The 21,156-nt window shown below is 42.5% G+C and overlaps 1 protein-coding gene across 1 annotated transcript in view; it reads right to left on the bottom strand.

The window, feature by feature from the left end:
• Window positions 1-231: 231 nt before the first annotated feature.
• Window positions 232-21,156, bottom strand: part of DDX18 (DEAD-box helicase 18) — a 21,197-nt gene continuing 272 nt past the window's right edge. Inside the window, exons 2-14 of the mRNA XM_025196984.1 lie at window positions 20,867-21,055; window positions 17,976-18,140; window positions 15,941-16,076; window positions 15,111-15,211; window positions 14,800-14,999; window positions 14,594-14,708; window positions 14,111-14,250; window positions 11,790-11,951; window positions 9,994-10,146; window positions 9,011-9,124; window positions 5,490-5,546; window positions 3,760-3,937; window positions 232-1,092 (exon numbers count right to left, since the gene is read on the bottom strand). Coding sequence (XP_025052769.1) covers window positions 947-1,092; window positions 3,760-3,937; window positions 5,490-5,546; window positions 9,011-9,124; window positions 9,994-10,146; window positions 11,790-11,951; window positions 14,111-14,250; window positions 14,594-14,708; window positions 14,800-14,999; window positions 15,111-15,211; window positions 15,941-16,076; window positions 17,976-18,140; window positions 20,867-21,055 — 1,856 coding nt within the window. The 3' untranslated portion in view covers window positions 232-946. The remainder of the gene's footprint in view (window positions 1,093-3,759; window positions 3,938-5,489; window positions 5,547-9,010; window positions 9,125-9,993; window positions 10,147-11,789; window positions 11,952-14,110; window positions 14,251-14,593; window positions 14,709-14,799; window positions 15,000-15,110; window positions 15,212-15,940; window positions 16,077-17,975; window positions 18,141-20,866; window positions 21,056-21,156) is intronic.

The raw sequence follows: 21,156 nt of genomic DNA, 5'->3' as shown, positions 1-21,156 counted from the left end.
TAAAACTTAAAGCAGACTAAAAACATTTGCCAGGACAAATACTTCAAATTAAAGAAACTTAACTAGTGTGTATCCTTTCATTTGCAGAATCTTAAAAACTATATACACTTCAGGAATTATATGGGATGTATGTTTAAATTTAGGTTGAAATGTCAAAAATGATCAAGTAAAATAGACTGCTCTTCTGGAATATAAACGTATTAGCACAATATAAAAAAAAGGTCAAGCACACTGCATAAAAATATACAATTACGTTTTATTTTGTACACTTGACAACTTGTATTATTTGATAAACAGATCGATGCACTATCCTTGATGGTTTTAAAATAATTTTGGGTTAACGCTTCAGTTTTAGACTCATAGAAATTGTGTTTTTCAAAGATCTGCTACTTTCTTCTGGATACTTAATGAGAAAGGCAGTGAGTTTTGTACAAGCGATTCCACTGAGAGAAACAACGGTTTTTATACTGTAAACATGATCCCAATGACTTACCAGCCTCTTTAATTTCTGAAGACGAAAGGACTCCTACTATGCAAAATACCCACTCTGTATTCAAAACTGGAGAGCAATGAGTCACCCCAGCCTTTAAGAGGTGTTTTCAAGGTGAGAGAAGATAAATGAGATTTTCCTATTTGTGGGGGTGGGGGAAGCTAGAAAAAATGCACAATTTTCAAGAACAACTTTTGTTTCACTGTTTCATAGTGAAAATGGTTATATCCAACTATCAGCTTTGGAATGAATGTTGACAAAGCCACCTAGCTGTGTCTCGCTTATTTTGCAGGAACTTCTTAGGTGAGAGAAGAGCTACAAATCTACTCAGAAATCGAACTCAACATCATCAAATTTTCAACACCACAGCTGACGGTCATAGAAGAAACATCTGCTAGATTGTTTAAAAGAGGAGAGTTTTTTCCAGTGACAGAAGCCATTTGGATAGTGATAGGTTCAACGACAAAATTGCCGTCTCTCTGGTGTCTTCTTGTTAACCTGTTTGAAGATTTTCGCTTTGTGAACGCTTTTGGGTTTCTGGTAACCAAATCCTCCACCTCCGCCTCTTTTTTGCAATCTTTTGCCTTGGCTGCTGTTCACGTCTGGAAGATTTTGGTTAAGGAAGGTTGACAACATATTTTAAATCAAGTTACATGCTGCATATTTCAACACTATTCAAAAGGAACATTTTTCTCTAACATGGATGGTATTTTACAAAATAAAGCGTATTTGCTGCAAAGCTGGAGGAAATCTCTTAAAACTTAACTAGCTCCCATTATTCCATTTAATGTCGTCTACTATTCTTTCTTTCCAGTCTTAATTTGATTTCATTTGACTAGGACCAAAGTAAAGCTGTTTTGGGAATCAACTCTTTTCTTGAGACAGTCCTAATACTTTCTGTCCCCAGCAAGATAATATTCAGCCACTATTACATTTACGTATATACTGGGCCTGTGCAAAGTGTCAAGTATTCGCTTCAGATTCAGCCGATTTGGAGGGATGGTGATTTAATTGGGTGATTTGAGTCGCTGACACCAGGGGAGCCTAGCTGCAGGCTGCTGCAGCAGGGGGGAGGGATGCGCCAGGATCACAGCCGGCCCAGCACAGCACACGGGTTTCTTTTGACTGCATAGCGAGACCCCCACAGTGCAGAAGGGAGCAGATTTGTGGCAGGGCATATCATTCACCCCTGCCCCACTCCCTGCTGCACTGTGGGTATTGCTCCATGACCCGGCCCAGCCAGAGCCCCATTCATGTGGGGCAATGGGAGCCCAGTGGCTCGTCCAGGGGTGTGGGTGGATGACTCCTGCAGCTGTGCGCACCGTGGGGGGAGCCAGGGAAGGGGTGCACATTTGTTTCCCTTCCTCTGGCTCCCCCACACCATGTCCCTGGACAAGCCACTGGGCTCTGATTGACCCATGAGCCGGCCCAGCCAGGGCCCTGTTCATGGTGAATGGGGCCCCGGCCAAGTCGTGGGAAAATCAGAGTCCGTGATTCCTCCAGAGCCACGGCGCAGGGCAGCCAAGAGGGTGGGGGGGCCGTGGCCCCCTGATCTTTGCACAGGGCAAGGGTGGGCTGCAGCTGTGCTCTGCCTGCTCCCCACCTCCGTGCCTCATTGTAGCCTTTGAAAGCGGTGCCATGTGCCTTGCTGCCTGGCCTGCTCAGTGGCAGGACGCACATGGTACTGCACCACTTTCGAAGGCTCCAGTGAGGGGCGGAGGAAGGGAGCAAGCAGAGAGCAACTGTAGTCTGCCTTTGCCCAAGGCAAAGATTGGCTCCCTGGCGCCGCGGCTCTGGAGGAGCCACTAGACTCTTCCTGGGGTAGGGTGGGCATGGGTGTCCTGGGGGCTCCATCCCTTCTGGCCTGGCAGCTTTGCTGAGGGTGGTTCCACTCGAGCTTTAGGCCCCACCCAGGCAGTGCGGGACTGAGGCTGGGCCAGGGCCGAGAGGTGGGAAGCTTGTCCCAGCCCCAGCCTGTCCCTCCCTCGTTATGGGGGTGTTATTCTGCACCACCTTCCCACCACAGATTTACTAGCTGGAAGCAGCTGTGTCCAGCGTGGTGAGAACTGCTGCCTGTTTAGTCTATGGCCAAATCTCCAAAATGGCGCCGAAACTTTTCTGAATCGATTCAGACCTTTTAATTGGTCTCCCGATTCGATTCTCCCCCTCTATGCGACGCTGGTCAGGCCGCAGCTGGAGTATTGTGTCCAGTTCTGTGCGCCCCATTTCAGGAGGGATGTGGACAACATGGAGAGGGTCCAGAGGAGGGCCACCCGCATGATCCGGGGACAACAGGGCAGACCCTACAGTGAGAGACTGCGGGACCTGAACCTATTCAGCCTCCACAAGAGAAGGCTGAGGGGGGACCTGGTGACCGTCTATAAACTCACTAGGGGGAACCAGAAGGGCTTGGGGGAGACGCTGTTTCCCCTAGCCCCCGCTGGCATAACAAGGAGTAATGGGCACAAGTTGATGGAGAGGAGGTACAGATTGGACATCCGAAAAAACTACTTCACAGTTAGGGCGGCTAGGAGCTGGAACCAACTTCCAAGGGAGGTGGTGCTGGCCCCTACCCTGGGGATCTTTAAGAAGAGGCTGGATACCTACCTGGCTGGACTCATTTGAGTCCCGTTTTTTGTTTAGGGTTCTTTTGTTGTTCTCCCGCCCTGGCGGGGGGGCGGGCTAGAAGATCTATTAGGTCCCTTCCGACCCTAAAACTATGAAACTATGATTCGGAGATTCAGCAACTGAATTGGGCCAAATCTCCTCCTAATCGAATTTGCACAGCCCTAGTATAATACCACCTTATTGTACAAATCATGCTGGGGGAGTGGGGGGTGGGGAAGAAGAGACTCTAAGTGTTTGCCTATCCCACTTCTGTGCCATGCCCAGGACAGGGGGCCTAAGAGTTGCCCTTAGGGGGTGCCTAGCGGCACTCTAAGATGGCTGTACCACCTTAGGTCCCAAACTTGGCACATGGACTACGGTGTCCTTCTTTGTGAATGCAAATAAGAGCAGGGAAGACACGCCCCAACACATACATACAGCATTCCCAGATGCACAAAATATGCAAAAATTAAAATGCAATTATATTTGTATCTGTGGACAAATATTAAAACTAGCCAAACTGCTGGGTAAGTTTTGATAAAACCACTCCCTTTGAACTTGTTGACATGTTTAAATGATTAACAGCAAAATTATGGGCTTGCACCTACTACATTCCTCAAGAAAGTACGTTGGCAATTTTAAGCAGAACAACAGAAGGATACGGAGATCAACAAACGGAGGGACTTTGAAGCCAAAAGAAAGGCAAACTTTGGGTAGATCCAGGTTATTGACATTGTAGATATGCTTCAGGGAATGGGAGTCATAAGCTCTAATGTATGCTTTGTATGCTTCCTGGGCTGACTTGTGAAGAAAGTAGTTCTTCTCAATCAATTTCTCCAGCTGGAGGGGGGGAGAAATAATGTATCCAATTATGGTTACAGTAGGTTCAAATTGCACAACAAATCAAGTTATCTGAATTTAAGTTGCAATGAAGACATATATTTCAGTAAAATAGCCCTTATGTTTATGAGCATTTTGCAATCTCAGTGTTGAGCAGAGAGAAAAAAATAAAAAAAGATTTACATTACATTGCCTCAGTATCTCGACAAGTGTTACAAAAATAATGAATTACATTGTTTTAATATAGTCTTTTTAGATTATTTTTATTTTTAAAAGTAGATACAACTGAAATTGAGAGTTGTCTGACAAATTAAAAATTAGCCTAGAGACAGTTGTATATTGCCAAGCTTCAAAATACTAAAAGCAGGCAATAGTTATTTTTAACGCAGCGCACACCTAAATTTTCTCTTTAAATCAGAGGATTTTACTAATCACAACTGCCAAGAACACAAAATCCCTACTGTGCTATAGCACTGGGTTTAAACACATGTGCTTTGACCTTTAACATGCATTAATTCACCATATTAAAAATATTATTCACTACTTTCAAATTATTCTTAACGATGGGTAACTCCCTCTGCAGCGGTTTTAAGAGCCTTTACTTAAGTAGGATTTAAACACACACAACCCTAATGGTGCTGAATTTTTCAAATATAAGCTATTTAGCAACTTTACAGACCTTCCACAAAAGGAATGATTCATATTTAATAACCATAAAAAATGTGAAAGAGACTGCATAATTCTAGAAAAATGCCAAGTTCCAAACATGCTGCCATATTAGGTGTTTCCCATTTATAGTAAAAATGACACATTCTTATGAAAACAAAGGCACTACTTTTCTGAAATTTAATTTAGCTTAACCAGAACACAAACTGAACTATCAACCCAGCTGACCATCCAGGTTAAAGAAAAGAAAGAAAACACATTACACTTTGCTGGGTCAGGATTTCAAATCAAATGAGAAAGGTTAAGAAAAATCTGGCTGCTGCTTTATGGTACTGATACATAAATCAGACTAGTTAAAAAGATTTCTGCTATACATAACAGAATTCACAAATGAAGGTGCTAGACTTCCCTGTTCCTTCTGAAGTATAGAGATTTTTTAAAATAAGGTTTACTGATAATTAGAAAAGCTAAAATAGAGGTTAGCACAAACTTATATTTACTATGCTCAGCACAAACACTTCACCTGCAATCATTAATTCGCAACCGGGGAGACAGAGAATACACTAGATAACAATATCAAGATTAAATTTTATAAAAGGGAAGAGCCTATTTCTAAAACAGACAAATTAATTCTCACTGAATTTAACAGCATACAAGGTATATAAGGAGAGCAGAATGTCATAATTAATGCATCATTAAAATTAAACATTGTGTCATTATGAAGTCATAGGAAGGTGAAATGACGGGAAGGCCAAGCACATGGCAAATATGAAAGTTTCCTATACAAGTCATGCAGTCATTTCAAGGCCTCCTTTACCTTGTAGCAATATAATACCCTTTACTGAAATTATTTTCGTACAGGAATTCAGAGATGTATGAAATATACCTGAGACTGGATATCTGAAATTTTGGACCAGGAAAATTCAAATTCACTCAATGGTACCTAAAAAGAAAAAGTATGAAATTAGCTAAACAAAGTATTTTTTTTTACTCAGCATTATATAAGGTTTAAGTAAGAGACACAGATTGCATCAGATGGACAACAAAGCCTGGTTTACGCGAAAAAATGATAGCAGCATAACCTGTCTGACAGAGATGGGATCTTCCTTTATCAAAAGCTCTCATGGAGGGCTAGAAATGCCTTACGCTGGTATGAGGGCACAGTAGCAAAGTACTTAAGGAGACTTCGAGCTTCACCATGAACTCATGCCAAACCTACCTGTGAATTGGCACCTGATCACTTTGGAGAGTCAAAGGCAATCTGATCTGATGCTAACCACTCCCATGTGTACTACTGTCTACAGAACCAGGCAGGCTTTAACCGTGCTAGCACAACAGACCGTCAAACTGTACCGGTGTGCACACATTTTAAGAACAGGCTAACTGCATCCACAATAGAAAGTTTAGCCACTTACAACCATACCAGCATAAAAATGGCAGAATTGCATAATGAAAACAAACCCTAAAGAAGGCTAGTTAAGAATCACTTGCCTTCTATATGACATTCAAGTATTACTTAAAATGCTACCACTAAAATTTCCACAAAGTGTTTCTGCAAACCTTTCCCCTAACAAAACATTTTATTACCCAAGTGAAATCATCATATTTTCCATAGAAATGTGCAGAATTCTGAACTTGTAAATGATGGAGAAAGTGAACTATAAAGCCAAAATACAATGGCCCTCTTCTATATGAATAAAGACCGAGCATCAGGCATTTAACCAGAGTAGGACATTACAGGCAATCCCTGTTTAACGTGGTTTTGGTTAGCACTGTTTCAGTTTCATAGTTGGTAGGGTCAGAAGGGACCTGAGCAGATCATCAAGTCCAACCCCCTGCCATGGGCAGGAAAAGGTGCTGGGGTCAAATGACCCTGGCTAGGTGATTTATCTAGCCTCCTTTTGAAGACCCCCAGGGTAGGAGTGAGCACCACTTCCCTTGGAAGTTGGTTCCAAATCCTAGCTGCCCTGATAGTGAAGTAGCGCCTCCTGATGTCCAGCCTGAACCTACTCTGTCAACTTGTGGCCGTTGGTCCTAGTTACTCCTGGTAGTGCTCGGGGGAACAGGGACTCTCCCAGTCCCTGCTGGTCCCCCTTGGAAGTTTATAGACGGCCACCAGATTCCCTCCAGCTGGAGAAATTGATCGAGAAGAACAGGTTCAGGTCCTGTTGACTCTCCTGCCCTGCTGCCCTCTAACCATGCGAGCGGCCCTCCTCTGGACCCTCTCAATGCTGGCCACTTCACTTCTGAAGTGCGGTACCCAGAACTGGACGCAATACTCCAACTGCAGCCTGACCAGTGTCACAGAGGGGGAGGATCACCTCCTTGGACCGGCCTGTGATACGTCTGTCGATGTATGACAAGGTGCACTTAGCCTTACTGACCGCGTCCCCACATTGGCGGCCCATGTTCATCTTGGAATCAATGACTCCAAGATCCTTTTCTGCCTCTGTGCTGAGGAGAAGGGAGTTCCCCAGCCTGTAGGTATGCTGCTGGTTCCTTCTCCCTAGGTGCAGTCCCCTGCATCGTCAGTATTGAATCCCATCCTATTCTCATCTGCCCACCCCTGTAACCTGTCCAGATCCAATTGAAACCTGTCCCTCCCTTCTAGCATGCCTAGGTCTCCCCACACCTTAGTGTCATCCTCGAATTTAAACAAGGTGCTTTTCACCCCCTTGTCCAAGTCGCTGATGAAGATGTTGAACAGTGCAGGCCTGAGGACTGAGCCCTGAGCCCTGGGGGACTCCACTGCCCACATCCCTCCAGGTCGAAAATGACCCGCCCACCACCTCTCTGGGTGTGGCCCTCCAGCCAATTTGCGACCCATCTGACCGTGTAGGCATCAACGCCACAGTCGCCTAATTTTTTAATGAGGATGGGGTGAGAGACAGTGTCGAAGGCCTTCCTAAAGTCCAGAAAGACTACGTCTATGACACCTGCGTCCAAGGATTTTGTGACCTGGTCGTAGAAGGCAACCAGGTTGGTCTGACAGGACCTGCCCCTAAAGAACCCATGTTGGTTGCCCCTAAGCATAATCTCCCCTGCTGGCCCCTCGCAGGTGTGCGCCTGGATAATTCTCTCAAAGAGCTTCCCCAGGACCGACGTAAGACTAACAGGCCTATAGTTTCCTGGGTCCTCCTTCCTTCCTTTTTTGAAAATGGGGACTGCACTGGCACTTTTCCAGTCCTCTGGCACCTCGCCAGAGCACCATGAGTGCTCGTAAAGCCGTGCCAGGGGTCCCGCAATGACCTCTGCCAATTCCCTCAGCAACCTGGGGTGGAGATCATCTGGACCTGCTGATATGAACATGTCCAGGCCCACCAGAAGTTCCCTGACTAGGTCCTCACTATAGTGCTCATTTAAAATGGATACCTGATTTCACTGAGCGCTTAGCCAGATTCACTATAGCACTCAGTGGAATCAGCAAGAAGGCATGGTGGGCAGGCGGGGAGAAGGCACTGTGGCGGCGGCAGCGAGTGCGGGGGCAGGTGTGAGTGCGGGGGGCTGGGGAGAAGTGGCAGTGAGTGCAGGGCCCACACCTGGGGCTTGCATCCAGGGCAGGGCAGAAGGAGCGCCAGTGCCTGGGGCCATGCTGGCAGGGGCCTCCACCCAGTACAGGGCGGCAGGAGTGCTGGTGCCCAGGCTGGCACATAGCGCTGGACTGGCCAGCGGGCAGGCGGGTGGGGAGAGGCACCGGTGGTGACAAGCAGTGAGTGGGGGGGGTTAGCATGAGCGCAGGGCCTGCACCGGTGCCAGGCTGGGGCAGCAGGAGCACAGGTCCAGGCTGGCATGTGCAGCTGGAGAGGTGGCAGTATTTCTATTTACATTCATTCCTATGGGGAAATGGGTTTCACTCAGCATGGTTCTGCTTAACGTTGTTTTTCTGGAACCAATTAAAAGCGCTAAGTGGGGGTTGCCTGTAGCGTAGACATCGTTTCTAATGTCTCTTAAATGAGAAAAGCAACCCTTCCCATTTATGGTAATAGAAGGGAGCAGTGACTTTCGCTTGAAAGAACAAATGGGAATATTTTTTGCTTTTGTAACTGACATTTCTTAGAACAGACTTTAAAATACAGCTAAGAACTAGTAGGTTTTGACTTTGTTTCTACTGGAGGGCCATGCACGTACTTATTGGGCTCTGCTGGAGGGCTTACAGAAGCAGTTTTTCCCCCTCTCAGAGCATGTTCAGGCTGCACTATAAAACAATTCTAGTTAGGCTTTTAAGTTTCAATGACTATGCACAGTTTCCATTGCAGGAGAAACCTCATGCTTCCATTACATGATTCAGTTAAACATTTTTTAGGCAATTAAATGGCCTTTATTCAAGTATTGAAACATCTGATAAATCATTACAGATTCTACTTCAAATATCTAACAGCATAGTAAAAATGTGGCACGTAAGTTTACCTTGGCTTGCTTTAGGTAACGAAGGAAACCCAGTTCTTCTGGTCGTAAAATGAGCAGCGCATGTCCACGGCCATCGATACCTCTGGCAGTTCTACCAACACGATGAATGTATTCCTTTTTTTTTTTTTTTTTAAATAAAGAAAAGTAAATAAAGTGTAATAGAAATTATTAAATTCTTATACTCTCATATTCTAAGTATTTTCTTTAATATACATTGTTGCTTTCTGAATAATACGTTACTATGAATGCACACAGTATGGTCAAATTTGATAATCAACTCCCTGAAAAAAAAAAAATCTATGCCTCAAAATTCAAGTTCCTGTGTCAATTTGATCTGCCTTTGAATCATGTAAACAGCCCAATAAAAAGCTGTTTACAGTGACTCGGCTGTGGAGTTTATCCTCCATAACGCTGCAAATTCCACATGGAAAGCATAGGATGCAGAAACCAAGAGGTGCGAATCTAAAGCATGATTAAGTAAGGTAAAAAGGAACACTTAATGTAAAAATATATTTGGGGATACTGATACTATAACACTCACTTATTCAGCAAATGAAAGATTAAACGACTGTCAGCATTTTTTAAATAGTTTTCCTTGTTTCCTCCATTGTTCTTACACACACACGAGTGAAAAGAACCTCTTTAAGAAGAGAATAAAATTGCTAGAAAGATTTAAATGTGAGTATACAACCCAAGACTGCTTTTAATAATTGTTAATGGGTTTCCTTTTTAACCCCCTTCAGAGCACAGCCAGTCGCCTTTCACACTGAAATGCAAACTTTTTTAGAAGTGCTTAAAGTACTGAGCACAACAGGTACTCCCACCATATGAACCTTATAATTGGGTTCTCTCCCAGAAACTACAGCAGAAAATTCAGCTGCTTGTATATTACAGTTTTCTATGGAGTAATTAAGTAAAACCATCCTTCCTTGGCAAACAGGGTCTGAGAGACACAGCAAAAGAATTTTTTGGAGACAAGTTACCTTTGGATCATCTGGAGGATCATACTGGACAATCCAGTCCACTTCAGGAATATCCAGTCCTCTGGCAGCTACATCAGTACACAGCAGTATTCCAGAGTCTGCATTACAGAACTGGAAAAATGTGGTGGTACGTTTGGTCTGCTTCTGCTTGCCCTAGGGGAACAACAAAACATGCCACGGCCACACTCAGATTTAACTTGCAATTAAATGATTTTGCAAATCAGCCTTTAGAACCGTCAGCTGTGTACAATATGGTTTCACATTCTGTATGACCACAAACAAAAATTACAATAACCCGATGCATCTCTCTTATCCAAGAGACTCTCACAGCATCCATTTCAGTTTTTAAGAAAAGTAATGCAATGTTGTGCTCGTATGGCAGAAACAAGGCAGCCTAACATATAGCATAGGTCTATAATAAATGCTACTTTTGAGGGCATTAAAAAGCTCAATCCTAGAAGTACAAAGTCTATGGTAATATTCACATGCCTGAAGTTCAGGAAGTGAATAGGTTTTTTATAGGATCAGGATGTAAAAAGAGTGACACTCAGGAAACTAGATAGAAAAATGCCTTCTTTCTTTTTCCCCTGTCCTCACCTCCAGCATATCTATTAAGAGTGCAGCACAAAAACATTAACAGAAAAAAAATGAAGAGAGCTGAGGCCAGTTATAGCTGTTTCATAAAGTATTTATGACTTAAATCAAATATTCAGTTAATTCACACTACTATCTTGGGTTGCATTTGGGATAATACAAGCTCAAACGTTTTCATCCAAGATGTGGGGATAATACAAGAATTTTTAACTACCACTAATTAACTGACTGTCCTATTTTGCAGCTTCTACCGCATTCAAGTACTTCCCACATACTATTTGCTTAATAAATGTGAGATCATTAAGCAAAGATTAATTCCAAACTAAAAACAATGGTAATTTCCAAGCAAACTCCCCTGGATACAAAGAAGATTTCCTTCACCTCACAATAAGACAGCGTGAGGAAATCACTCAGTAAGTCCAGAAACAAAAGCCTGATTGACATTGCTATTTCATAGACATTTGGGGCTGGAATGGACCTCGTAAGATCATTGAGTCCAGCCCCAACATATTCTAACATTTAACCTGACCTTGTTGACAAAAATGGTTTCTTCCCATACATGTTTGCAAGAAGACTAATGCTGATGTTTTTAAGAGTTAATGTAGGACTCAGATGTGGGAATTCTCTATCAAAGTCAGCTTTAATAGAGTCCTTCTATAAGGCAGGTTAATTTCATAGGAGAAAAAAAGTGTTCAGCTAGTAATTAAAGAAGAATATCTGGATTTGGATGAAGGATTCTTTATAAGCATCCAACACAAGGCATTTACTTTAGATGGTAGGAAGATTATAAACTTTGGCACAGGAATCTCAGAATCCTAAACTCATATCTGAGCCATTTAACCTTGAATTAAACAAATCGTTTCAGGAAGCTCAGGTTTTGGCAATGGATTCCCATGATTTTCTCCCTTTCCCACAAAATCTGCAGCACAGGGACCCTCAAAACCAGGCAAGGTCAATATACTGAGATTCATCTTCTGAGCCTTTGCAATCTTCTCTCCTAAGACAGCAACAAAATCCAGCAGTGTTAGTGGTTTTGTGATAAAGGTAACTGTTCTTTAAGAAATGAACTGGAATAATTAAGGCCAAAGAAAATCCATTAGCCTGTAATAATTTTCATTTACTATTAGATTCAATGAGATTGGAGCTGGTGACCTACAAGACAGTACTGTTTTTCCACAACATTTATTGAGTAAAATACTTACATGAATGGCCATGACAGGCAAATCAATGTAGTTGAGTAGTTCATAGTGGTACTTCACTGACATACACGATGAGAAAAATACCATCAGCTTTTTCTTCCGGTTCTTCTTGAGGAATGTGAAAAGCAGAAGGAACCTTTTTTCAGATGGACAAACTACATAGCCCTAGAAAGAATTCAAATTCCGTTATTTAAAACACGCATGCTTTTACTTCCAATAACTCAATTAAATTAGTAGAAGAAATGGAGTTTCAAAAACATACATTTTAAGTTCCTGATTCTATAGATGAAGCAAAACAGTTTTACACATGTATGCTCTCTCCCTATCCAGGAAACGAACTGCATATCATTTCAGAGAGCTGAAATATTTATTTTGGCAAGTTGTCTAAAGAGGAGGAATGTGTCAGGAAATACTGTTAATTGACTTGGTAAATCCACAAACGAGCTGTTTCAAACCTCTTAATTGCTGAAGGTGATAGAACTAAACAATAACTCCAAATGCTACTGCATCAGTCAACAGAAATTTTACTTCAGATCAAATCTATGATGATAACTAACAGCCTGCAACTGTGCCACAACTTTCACGTATTACCAGCTGCAGAACTCCATGTATATTGCTATGTCTCTTTATTTAAAGCATTGTTTCTCAACCCATGGGTCAGGACTCGAAAGTGGGCGCAAGAATATATGAAAGGGTCAGGAACCAACTTAAAAAAATGGATTCTTCTTCAAAGGAGAAAAGCGTGGGAAACCGTGGATTTTCCCTTGCAGGCTGTCAAAGTTCCAGCTTGCCAAGGGCTGCTTGGCGCCCCCCCATACCTCACACAACCATCCCCTGCACCACACCAGGGCAGGAGAGGGGTACTGGGCCAGGACTGGCCATTGATGTTTACAAAGGGGTCCTGGTACAAAAAAGGTTGAGAACCACTGATTTAGAAGGTGCAGTATAGTGTTAGTTGACTCAGCCTTTGACATTAAATCAAAGGTGACTTCTGTTTAAAAATACCTCAAGAAAAGTAGAAGTATTAAGGAAATGGATGTCTGAAGCAGTAATAAAGGCTTTTATGTATTAATATCATGTAGGGAATAACGACTATCCCTAGTTGATAAAACAGTTCCAAAAACCATCTCACAGAATGACAATGGCACTGAAATTGATTAAAAAAATACAAAAACAAACAAGAAAAGGTTCAATTTCACGTAAATTCTCTTTAAATGTGCAATGTGGTCAGGAACAGATTCTCAAAACATAACTAATAAATATTACATTTGCTAAACTCTTCATGTCATCTATCTTGCAACATCTAATACATGTAGGGAGGAAACAGATGCCGCATTTTATGGCAGCACTAAGTGAAAGCAGACAGATGGCCCTACCTCCTGTAGCACTACAAGTGCTCACATTTGTGGCCACGACAGAAGGTAGCGATAAATCATGCTGCTTTATTGTGGCTGATGTCTGTTTGCTTATGGTGGGAGAGTGCAGGCAGCACAAAGCTGCCTGTGCTCTTCAACCACCCTCGGAAGGGGCTCTGTTGGCCTGAGGGGTCTGGTCCTGAACCCCACAGGAATAACTGGGTAGGACTGGGCCCCTCAAGCTTTGGGAGCACCTGCCTCACCTTCCCTATTTACACAGATGCATCTCTCTGGGAATGTATCTCAGTAAAGTGGGGAAATTCAGGGCTTCGCTCTGTTACAGGGTACGTGTCTACAAATCGGGTTCCCTGCTTGCAGACACATGACCTGCGTCAGAGTGCAGGAGTGATACGCAGCAGATATTTCCCTGATGGGTGTCTGTAAGTGTAGAGGGGAATTATCCCCCTATGCATTTGCAAATACATGTCAAGGAAATTTCCTGCATATCTGAACCCCAACATGGGAGGCCTATTTGCAAGCAGGGAGAGGTGACCTCCTATGAGATGTTCCCCCCACCATGCTTGCAGATGCATCTGCAGGAATCCCCTGCAGGGAGATTGCTTTGCTTTCTGACACAGAGGGTCATTTCTACCCAGAAGGGTTTCCTTTGCTTGTAAATGTGCCCCAAGTCGGGACACAGCACCTGACAACACCTGTGAAGCAATCAGCTGTCCTATGACGTACTGTGGTACAGCTGACCACACACCACAGATGACATATTTCCAGCCATAGATAAATCCTTATAGCTTGCTAATAGCAGACCGAGTTAATCAATCTGCTGTCAGTTACCCAACCAAAGTCCAAGGCTCCCTGCCATTCTAAACAACTGCTCTTTAGAACCCATGTAAGAACAAACGTTGAAATAAATGTCAAAAAGCAAACCTAGATTTACTAGCATTTCTGCTTTACCTGTTCAAGACCATCAACTGTTGCTGTCTCCTTGTTGTCATCAACCCCCACATATAAAGGCTCCTTTTTCAGAGATATTTTAGCCAAATCTTCAACCTTTCTGGTTTGTGTAGCAGAAAATAGCATGGTCTGTCTGCGCTCTGAAAACAGAATCCAGATAAAATCAGCCCAAGTACCATCTCAGGGCTTTCCCAAAATAGGGGGTGTGTGTTATATTTGGGGGTGTGCTATATGTGAAAAAACACTGTAACTTAACTTCTATAGACTGAATGACTTTTTTGGGGTGCTGCCTGTCCTTCATGATTAGCATGTGCTGAACTTAGTAGTAACTACTATTACAGGAAAACAGAGCAGAAGGAAAATAATCATTTCAAGTCTTAACTTAAGGAGTATTATGCCTTTTCTTGCTAATGTTTTATACCTCCTTTATTTTTCAAAATCACAAGGGTCATGATTTCTAAGAATGACACAGATGTTACTTACTTGGCAGAAGTTTTATAATCTGTTTCATTTCTTCCTCAAACCCGACCTCTAAAATACGATCTGCTTCATCAATTACCAAGCACTGTAAGTTCTTGTACATAAAGCCTGGGGTATTCTATAAATTTAACAAACACAAAGTTGTCAGCCGGTGGAACCGTGTATAAGTTCTTTTTTAGCCACAGGAAGCCACCTGGCATTTTACCTACCTGCATGTGATCTAGAAGTCTACCTGGTGTTGCCACGATAATATTGATCCCATTTCCAAGCTTCTGTGCCTCAGCTGATCTGTTACTGCCTCCCATCACCAACCCATAAGTGTGGACATGATGAGTCATTAGCTCCTTAAGAACTCCATAGGTCTGCATGGCAAGCTCTCGGGTGGGTGAAAGAATCAGAGCACCAGTTCCTAGAAAAGGAATCATCCATGTAGCACCAATTAGACTCGTTATTCCCCTCCTTGGCCAAGAACTACATCAAATCTGTGACATTTAACTGGGAAGCAAAGGAAGAGCCTTACCATTCCTAGGCATGAATTTTAACTTGTAGATGAGTTCTATTGCAGGAATAAGGAATGCAAGTGTTTTGCCACTACCCGTTTTTGCAGCTGCCAAAATATCTCTATAATGGAGCATAGTTAAGAAGAGAAATACTTTAGTTTACATATAGCCAACAGCACTTAAATGTTAATGTTCTTTTTCCTATAAAAGTAATTAGCAAATCTGTCGGAGGATTCGTAATAGGAAGTATTAGCAGTTGAACAGTAACTGGAAGCATCCAGTATAAGCAGAGGACTTAAGATTGCAGAATAGAAATAGCCCAGACAAATTGTGAGAGATCCTGAACATTGCATTAGGAATGTTTAATAGGAACAGAAGACAGGTTTTATGGAAGCTAGATATAACTGAATGCATTTAGGTGACAGGTAGGAATGAAAACAGATCTTTCCACTTGTAAGACCACAACTAGTTTCCGTGCATACTTCCCTGGCTATTATTTTATGTCTTACATACTAAATACATAGACTCATAAAAGTAAACAACCCCCTATCAACTGAACAAGCCATATTCCCCTACAGACTAGAAGAAAGCAATTAAACAAACTACTATTTCTACTTTTGAATGCCTGGAAAGCATTCAGACACTTTAGAAATGGATCCCACAAAAAAGCACGTATAATGTATGAGTACCAAGGTAAAATTAATTAAAAAAAAAAATGTTCTACCTAAATATATATATTATATAAATATTTATTATAAAAAGCAGAAAGACAGTATCCCCAGACTTAAGACCCCTGCATTTATAATGAAATTAAGTGAACATGCTGGGCTTTTAAACTTCTACTTCTTACCTGCCTTCCAAAAGGGGTTTAATACTCTTATGCTGAATTTCTGTCATGTGCGTAAAGCCCATTTCATTTATTCCTTTCAATGTGTTCTCACTGACAAGATCAGCAAGTGAAGTAAACGAAGTGTCTTCAAAAGCACCTGAAAAAAAGCACCTTTCATTTCCTCACAACACCTGCCCATCCTCTGTGTACATGACTACAATTACCTAGCTCAGAATCAAAGTAGCGGACAGAAAATTTCCTTTCCAATGGTATTACATTTTTAGCTAGAGATACTTGTAAAAGCAAAACTGAACTAAAAACCTAAAGTGACTGTTCAACAATCAAATCAAGTCCATGCAATTACAACAACCAACCCCTAAATTGTTGGCAAAATATTTTATACTGATGTGTACTTGTTGCAACGTTTTCTACTGCACGAGGCTGGCCATTTAACTCGTGTATGAATGCACCTCTTTCCACTGTATTTAGCACTCATGCACCCAGCCATCTTTTTGCTGCACTGTTCTCCTTTAATAATTAGAAATGTTTTCTTAAGTAATTTTTAGCAGTTCATTTAGAGCAAGAGTGAAATGAGGAAGTGTAACCAAAGGCCCTTAACATACATACTAACAACAGTGGCTGAATAATAGTTGCTTAATATTGGAGTATACAAGTCAGGCCACTTATAAATATTTCATGTTATTTTATCTCCAGCAATTACTGCAGCAGTTTGCCTTATATGAGGGTTAGTGCCTCATGTTCATTAATGCAACACGAAAAAGAGAACCAGAAGCACTAATACACAACACACCAACAAGTGAAAGAAAAGCTTTTAAAGATTTCAGTTGCAAGTTTACAAATACCTAGAGGTGCACCAATACATTGGTCCATATCATATCAGCACTGATAAAAGGAAAATTGACATTGATGGCAATCAGCTTTTTTGGGTGGATATGACCAATAATGTCACAGATAAACGCTGCGTGCATGTGCACAGCCGCAGCATGCACATGGTCAGTACAGCCCAGCAGCTTGGAGAGTAGTAGCCGGCTGGTAAGCCTGTGGGGAGGGGGGCAGATTGAGGCTCCCACGGTGAGGGAAGGAACAGGGCTGGGGCAGGGGCTGCCCAGCTGGGGCTGGGTGGGGTGTGGGACAGAGCTGTGGATGGCTCATCCAGGTCCATGGGAGAGTGGGGCAACTCCCACTGCTGTGTGCACCCCCAGGGGAGGCGGGGGGGAGGGTATGTGTCCTCCGGATTTGTGTGCAGGGTGAGTTCGGGCTACCCGCTGCACACTTGGGGCCAGGGGCTGTGCTGGACTCTACTGGGCGTGCAGCTGGGTCGGATCAGGGCAGGCGACGGTTGCACTACGAGGGGGGTTACGGCAAATTTCAGGGTGGTTGCAGCCTACCCTGTAACCCTCCTCCTAGCATTGCCACTGCCCACCCCACTGTCCTCAATACTGACTCAGCCCAGGCTCACCCCTGCCAAGAAGAGGTCACAGCAGGCAGCCTGCCCTCACGCTGCACACAAATCTACCTGCCCCATATACCTCTCCCAGGGTGTGCACAGCGTGGGGACCCCCATCCCCCTGCATCCCCTAGATGAGCTGACTGTGGCTCCATCCTGTGCCCCGCTCTGCCCCAGCTGGGCAGCACCTGCTGCTGCCCCAACCCCACTCCCTTCCTCATCAAGAGGGCCCCGATCTGCCCCCCACAACTCTCCTTCCCCTCCACAGACTTACTGGCCAGACACAGCTCTCCAAGCTGCCGGGCTGCATATCAGCAATTGGGTTGGTATTGGCTGATATAGCTGCTTAATATTAATAGCTGGCTATCAGTATCGGCCAAAATTTTTTTTTTTTTTATCAGTGCACCCCTACAAATAGCTTTATGTTCTGCATTCATTTTCAAAACCCTAGAACTATACAGCTTATATGCAAACTAACTTTGAACAGTCAAGTTTGAAAAAGCTGGGTTACTCTAAGGAAACAATTCAGAACTTGCATCTTATTAAATTTAGTGGTAGCGAACATATGGAAAACAGAACAGACACTACCTGTTACACCAAGAGGTAAACTAGGCACTTCAGCATCCTCTTCATTCAGGTCTTCCTCTCCAGAAGCATCTGCATTTTCTTCTACTTCAGGAGCTTTACTGTTTTCTTCATCTTCTGCTTCTGCAGACTGCAGTTCTTCAGTCTTTATCTTTTTTGTTTCTGTGCCTACAAGATCATTTAAAGAGAATAAATACACCAAACAAGTCTACTGTGCTCATAAAACTAGATATGCAAACAATATAAATACATTTGTGCTGTGAAATTTATTTCCTTAATATGTAGATCCCTCTTACAAGGTTTCCATGCCTCCAAATTTCCCAACATGGTTTAGTCCCTGGCCATCCATAGGCTTACACCTGTACTTAAAATTAGGTATCCGAGGACTCTCCTAGACCTCAGTACAAATCTTTGCAATATCAAGCCTAAGCTTGTAGCATAAACAGGACCGGAGATTACTGATGGGACAGGAAGACAAGCTTTAAAATTAACTCCTTGCTTAGATGCAATTAATTTACAGCAGTGGTCATTCTGCTGCAGACTGCTGAAACCAACAGTCAGTTCCATTCAGATTTACATTCCCAACCAGAAGAGATAAAAACCTCTCTCTAAAAGTTAAGTTTCTTCCTTTCCTTTCAATAGCAGATGAGTGCATTCAGTAAGCAATGTCTATAGTATAGTATTTCTACATTTAACTTCAAATAGAGTACAATATAAGCTATTACAAGTTGAAGAAAGGTGTTTCTAAATAAAAAAATACCAGCAGACAGCCTACTGTGGAAATCAAACAGGAAACAAAAGTTCTATTTCTACACACATTTTTAAAAATTTTTTTTTAAGAGAACATATAAAACCCCTTTTCAAGAAATTAAAAACAAAATGTGTTTAAAAGAGCCAAATAGGTTGGTATTGTTTTTCATACACATCTTTTTTTTTTGCATACAGATCTTGCAGTTAGAGGAAAAACAGCTATATAACACCATGTTAATCACTTGTTATTAATACATCATATTTATGTTAGTATCACAATGATTATTCTAAGGGTTATTTCCCTTAAATGAGCACATAATTTATTACATCTGTACTTAGCTATCTTGTATTTCATTAAAAGTAATTTGATGCGTTAAATTCTGAGACGCAAAACTCTAAAGTAACAGTCATTAAATTCTGCTACAGGGTTTTCATGTGGGGAAAGATGTAAACAACTATAAAACCATAAGGTTCAATTTCTCAAGTACTTTTACAGAAATTTTGTCCAATTTGATTTAAAAACATCTCATGTGGTAGGTCTCGCAACATAGATTTGAGACAGAGATATTTCTGTTCAATTCTCAGTCTTTTAAGAGTTGTACTACCTTGCAACTCTATTAACCAGAGAATCTTGAAGTGCAAATGAAAGGATTACTCAGGTTGTAAGTTCAGAGCACATCAGCAGTAAAAGTCAACTGTTATACAGCATTGGCATGTGGGCCTGTGAATATTATGCCTGCCTTTTTAAAGAATGAAAGCTACTTTTTAGGTCTGAGACCAGTGGTATCCAGGCTACTTCAGTGTTGTGCATTTGAACCAAATCCTCTACTACCTAGCCTCATTAAGATCTGAGAAACAACAGAGTCTAGCAGGGACTAAGCATTGCCATTAAAGAATTCCTATGTTCTGATCCTAGCTAAGAAAATCAGTAGTCCCATCTCTCAGCAGTTTTTCTTGTCCTTTCCAAGTATATTTTAAATGTTCAAGAGAGGCTACAACAATAAATCTATTATGATTTAGCAGAATTGCATCTGCATTCCAGGGCATACGGAAACTAATTTTATATTTAGCTTCTCTGCACACCTGACTCTTCAAAACTTGGTTAAATAAAACCACGAAACCAAACCAAAGGATCTCAGCAAATATTCAGAAACTCATCTCCAACATTCATGTACCACTTCTCTTGCTACACAACAGCAGGGCCTGGCGCACAGCTCAGATGAAACTTGTCAAATCTCAGCACTCCCTATAAGAATCGCTCTATGAATCCTTCCAGTTCTCCGCACTGTTGTAGGAATCATGGCAAGACTACACGCACAAGCAGTTAATTGGAGGGGATGGAGAGATGGATATGGACAGAGCAATTCCTAACCTTTTCGAGCCTGAGGCACACTTACATTAATAAAAATTTTCTGTGGCACACCTTTTAAGGCATTCCCCATCCTCATACTTATAGTAGCTCATTCGCATGGCCAAATTACGCAGCACGCCTGTTCATTTCTAACAGCACACTTTAGTGCCCAGGCACACTGGTTGGGAAACACTGGGATAGAGGAAGGAAAAGAAACAGTCCAAAAATAAGCCAGTGGTGGCCTTAGGGGAGGGCAAACCAGGAGCCCCACACTTTAGATAGAGGCCCTTAAAATTTTACAACATTTTTTTTTTTTTGGAGAGGGGTGAAGTTTTTGCAAGGAAGCGGCTCTATTTGCATTTTAACGCTTGACTATTTATCTAATTCCCCCCAAGAATATTAAAAAGATCAACGATACAACCGTTATAGTTCTTCCAAATTAAGCCTCTAAGCGGCCCCAATTAGGGTGGCCATCATAGAGGACAGTCCCGGTTGTCCTCTGTCCTCTACTGACACGAAACCGGACACCTTCACAGCCTCTATTTTTCTCCTGACTGGTTCCTTGACTGCGTTTTTCTCTTGAAGAGAAAAATAGAGGCCATAAAGGCATGGGGTTTTGTATCAAAAGACAACAAGAGTAGCAGAAAACCAGACTGTCTTCTAGGACGGCCACCCGAGCCCCGAATGACTCTCTTGCCCGGGGCCCCAACAACCCTAAGGCCGCCACTAAATGAGCATAGGCTGCGACTAAGAAAATAACCGTAAAAAAAAAAAAAAAAAGAAGAAAACATACCATTTTCCAAGTTGTTCATTTGCCGTTTCTTCTTCTTTTTCTTCCTTGACTCGGGCTTCTGCCCCTCTGCCGTTTGGGTGCCGCTGGACACCGACTGCGGCTGCTTTTCCTCCTTCGCTTCCACCTCTAAGGTTTCTTCCGAAATGGCCTCGCCCGCCGCTTCCTCTGGGCCCCCCGCCTCTGCTGCCCAAGGAACAAAGCAACGCAAACACGCATCTAAAGAGCGGGTCCATCCCACACAACGATAAAAAAACTCCCAAAAAACCAACCCCCCACCAAACCTTCTTCAA

Source organism: Alligator sinensis, unplaced genomic scaffold (genome assembly GCF_000455745.1).
Source record: "Alligator sinensis unplaced genomic scaffold, ASM45574v1 scaffold4_1, whole genome shotgun sequence".
Classification (NCBI taxonomy): domain Eukaryota; kingdom Metazoa; phylum Chordata; order Crocodylia; family Alligatoridae; genus Alligator; species Alligator sinensis.
This window is presented reverse-complemented; position numbering and strand designations above follow the sequence as displayed.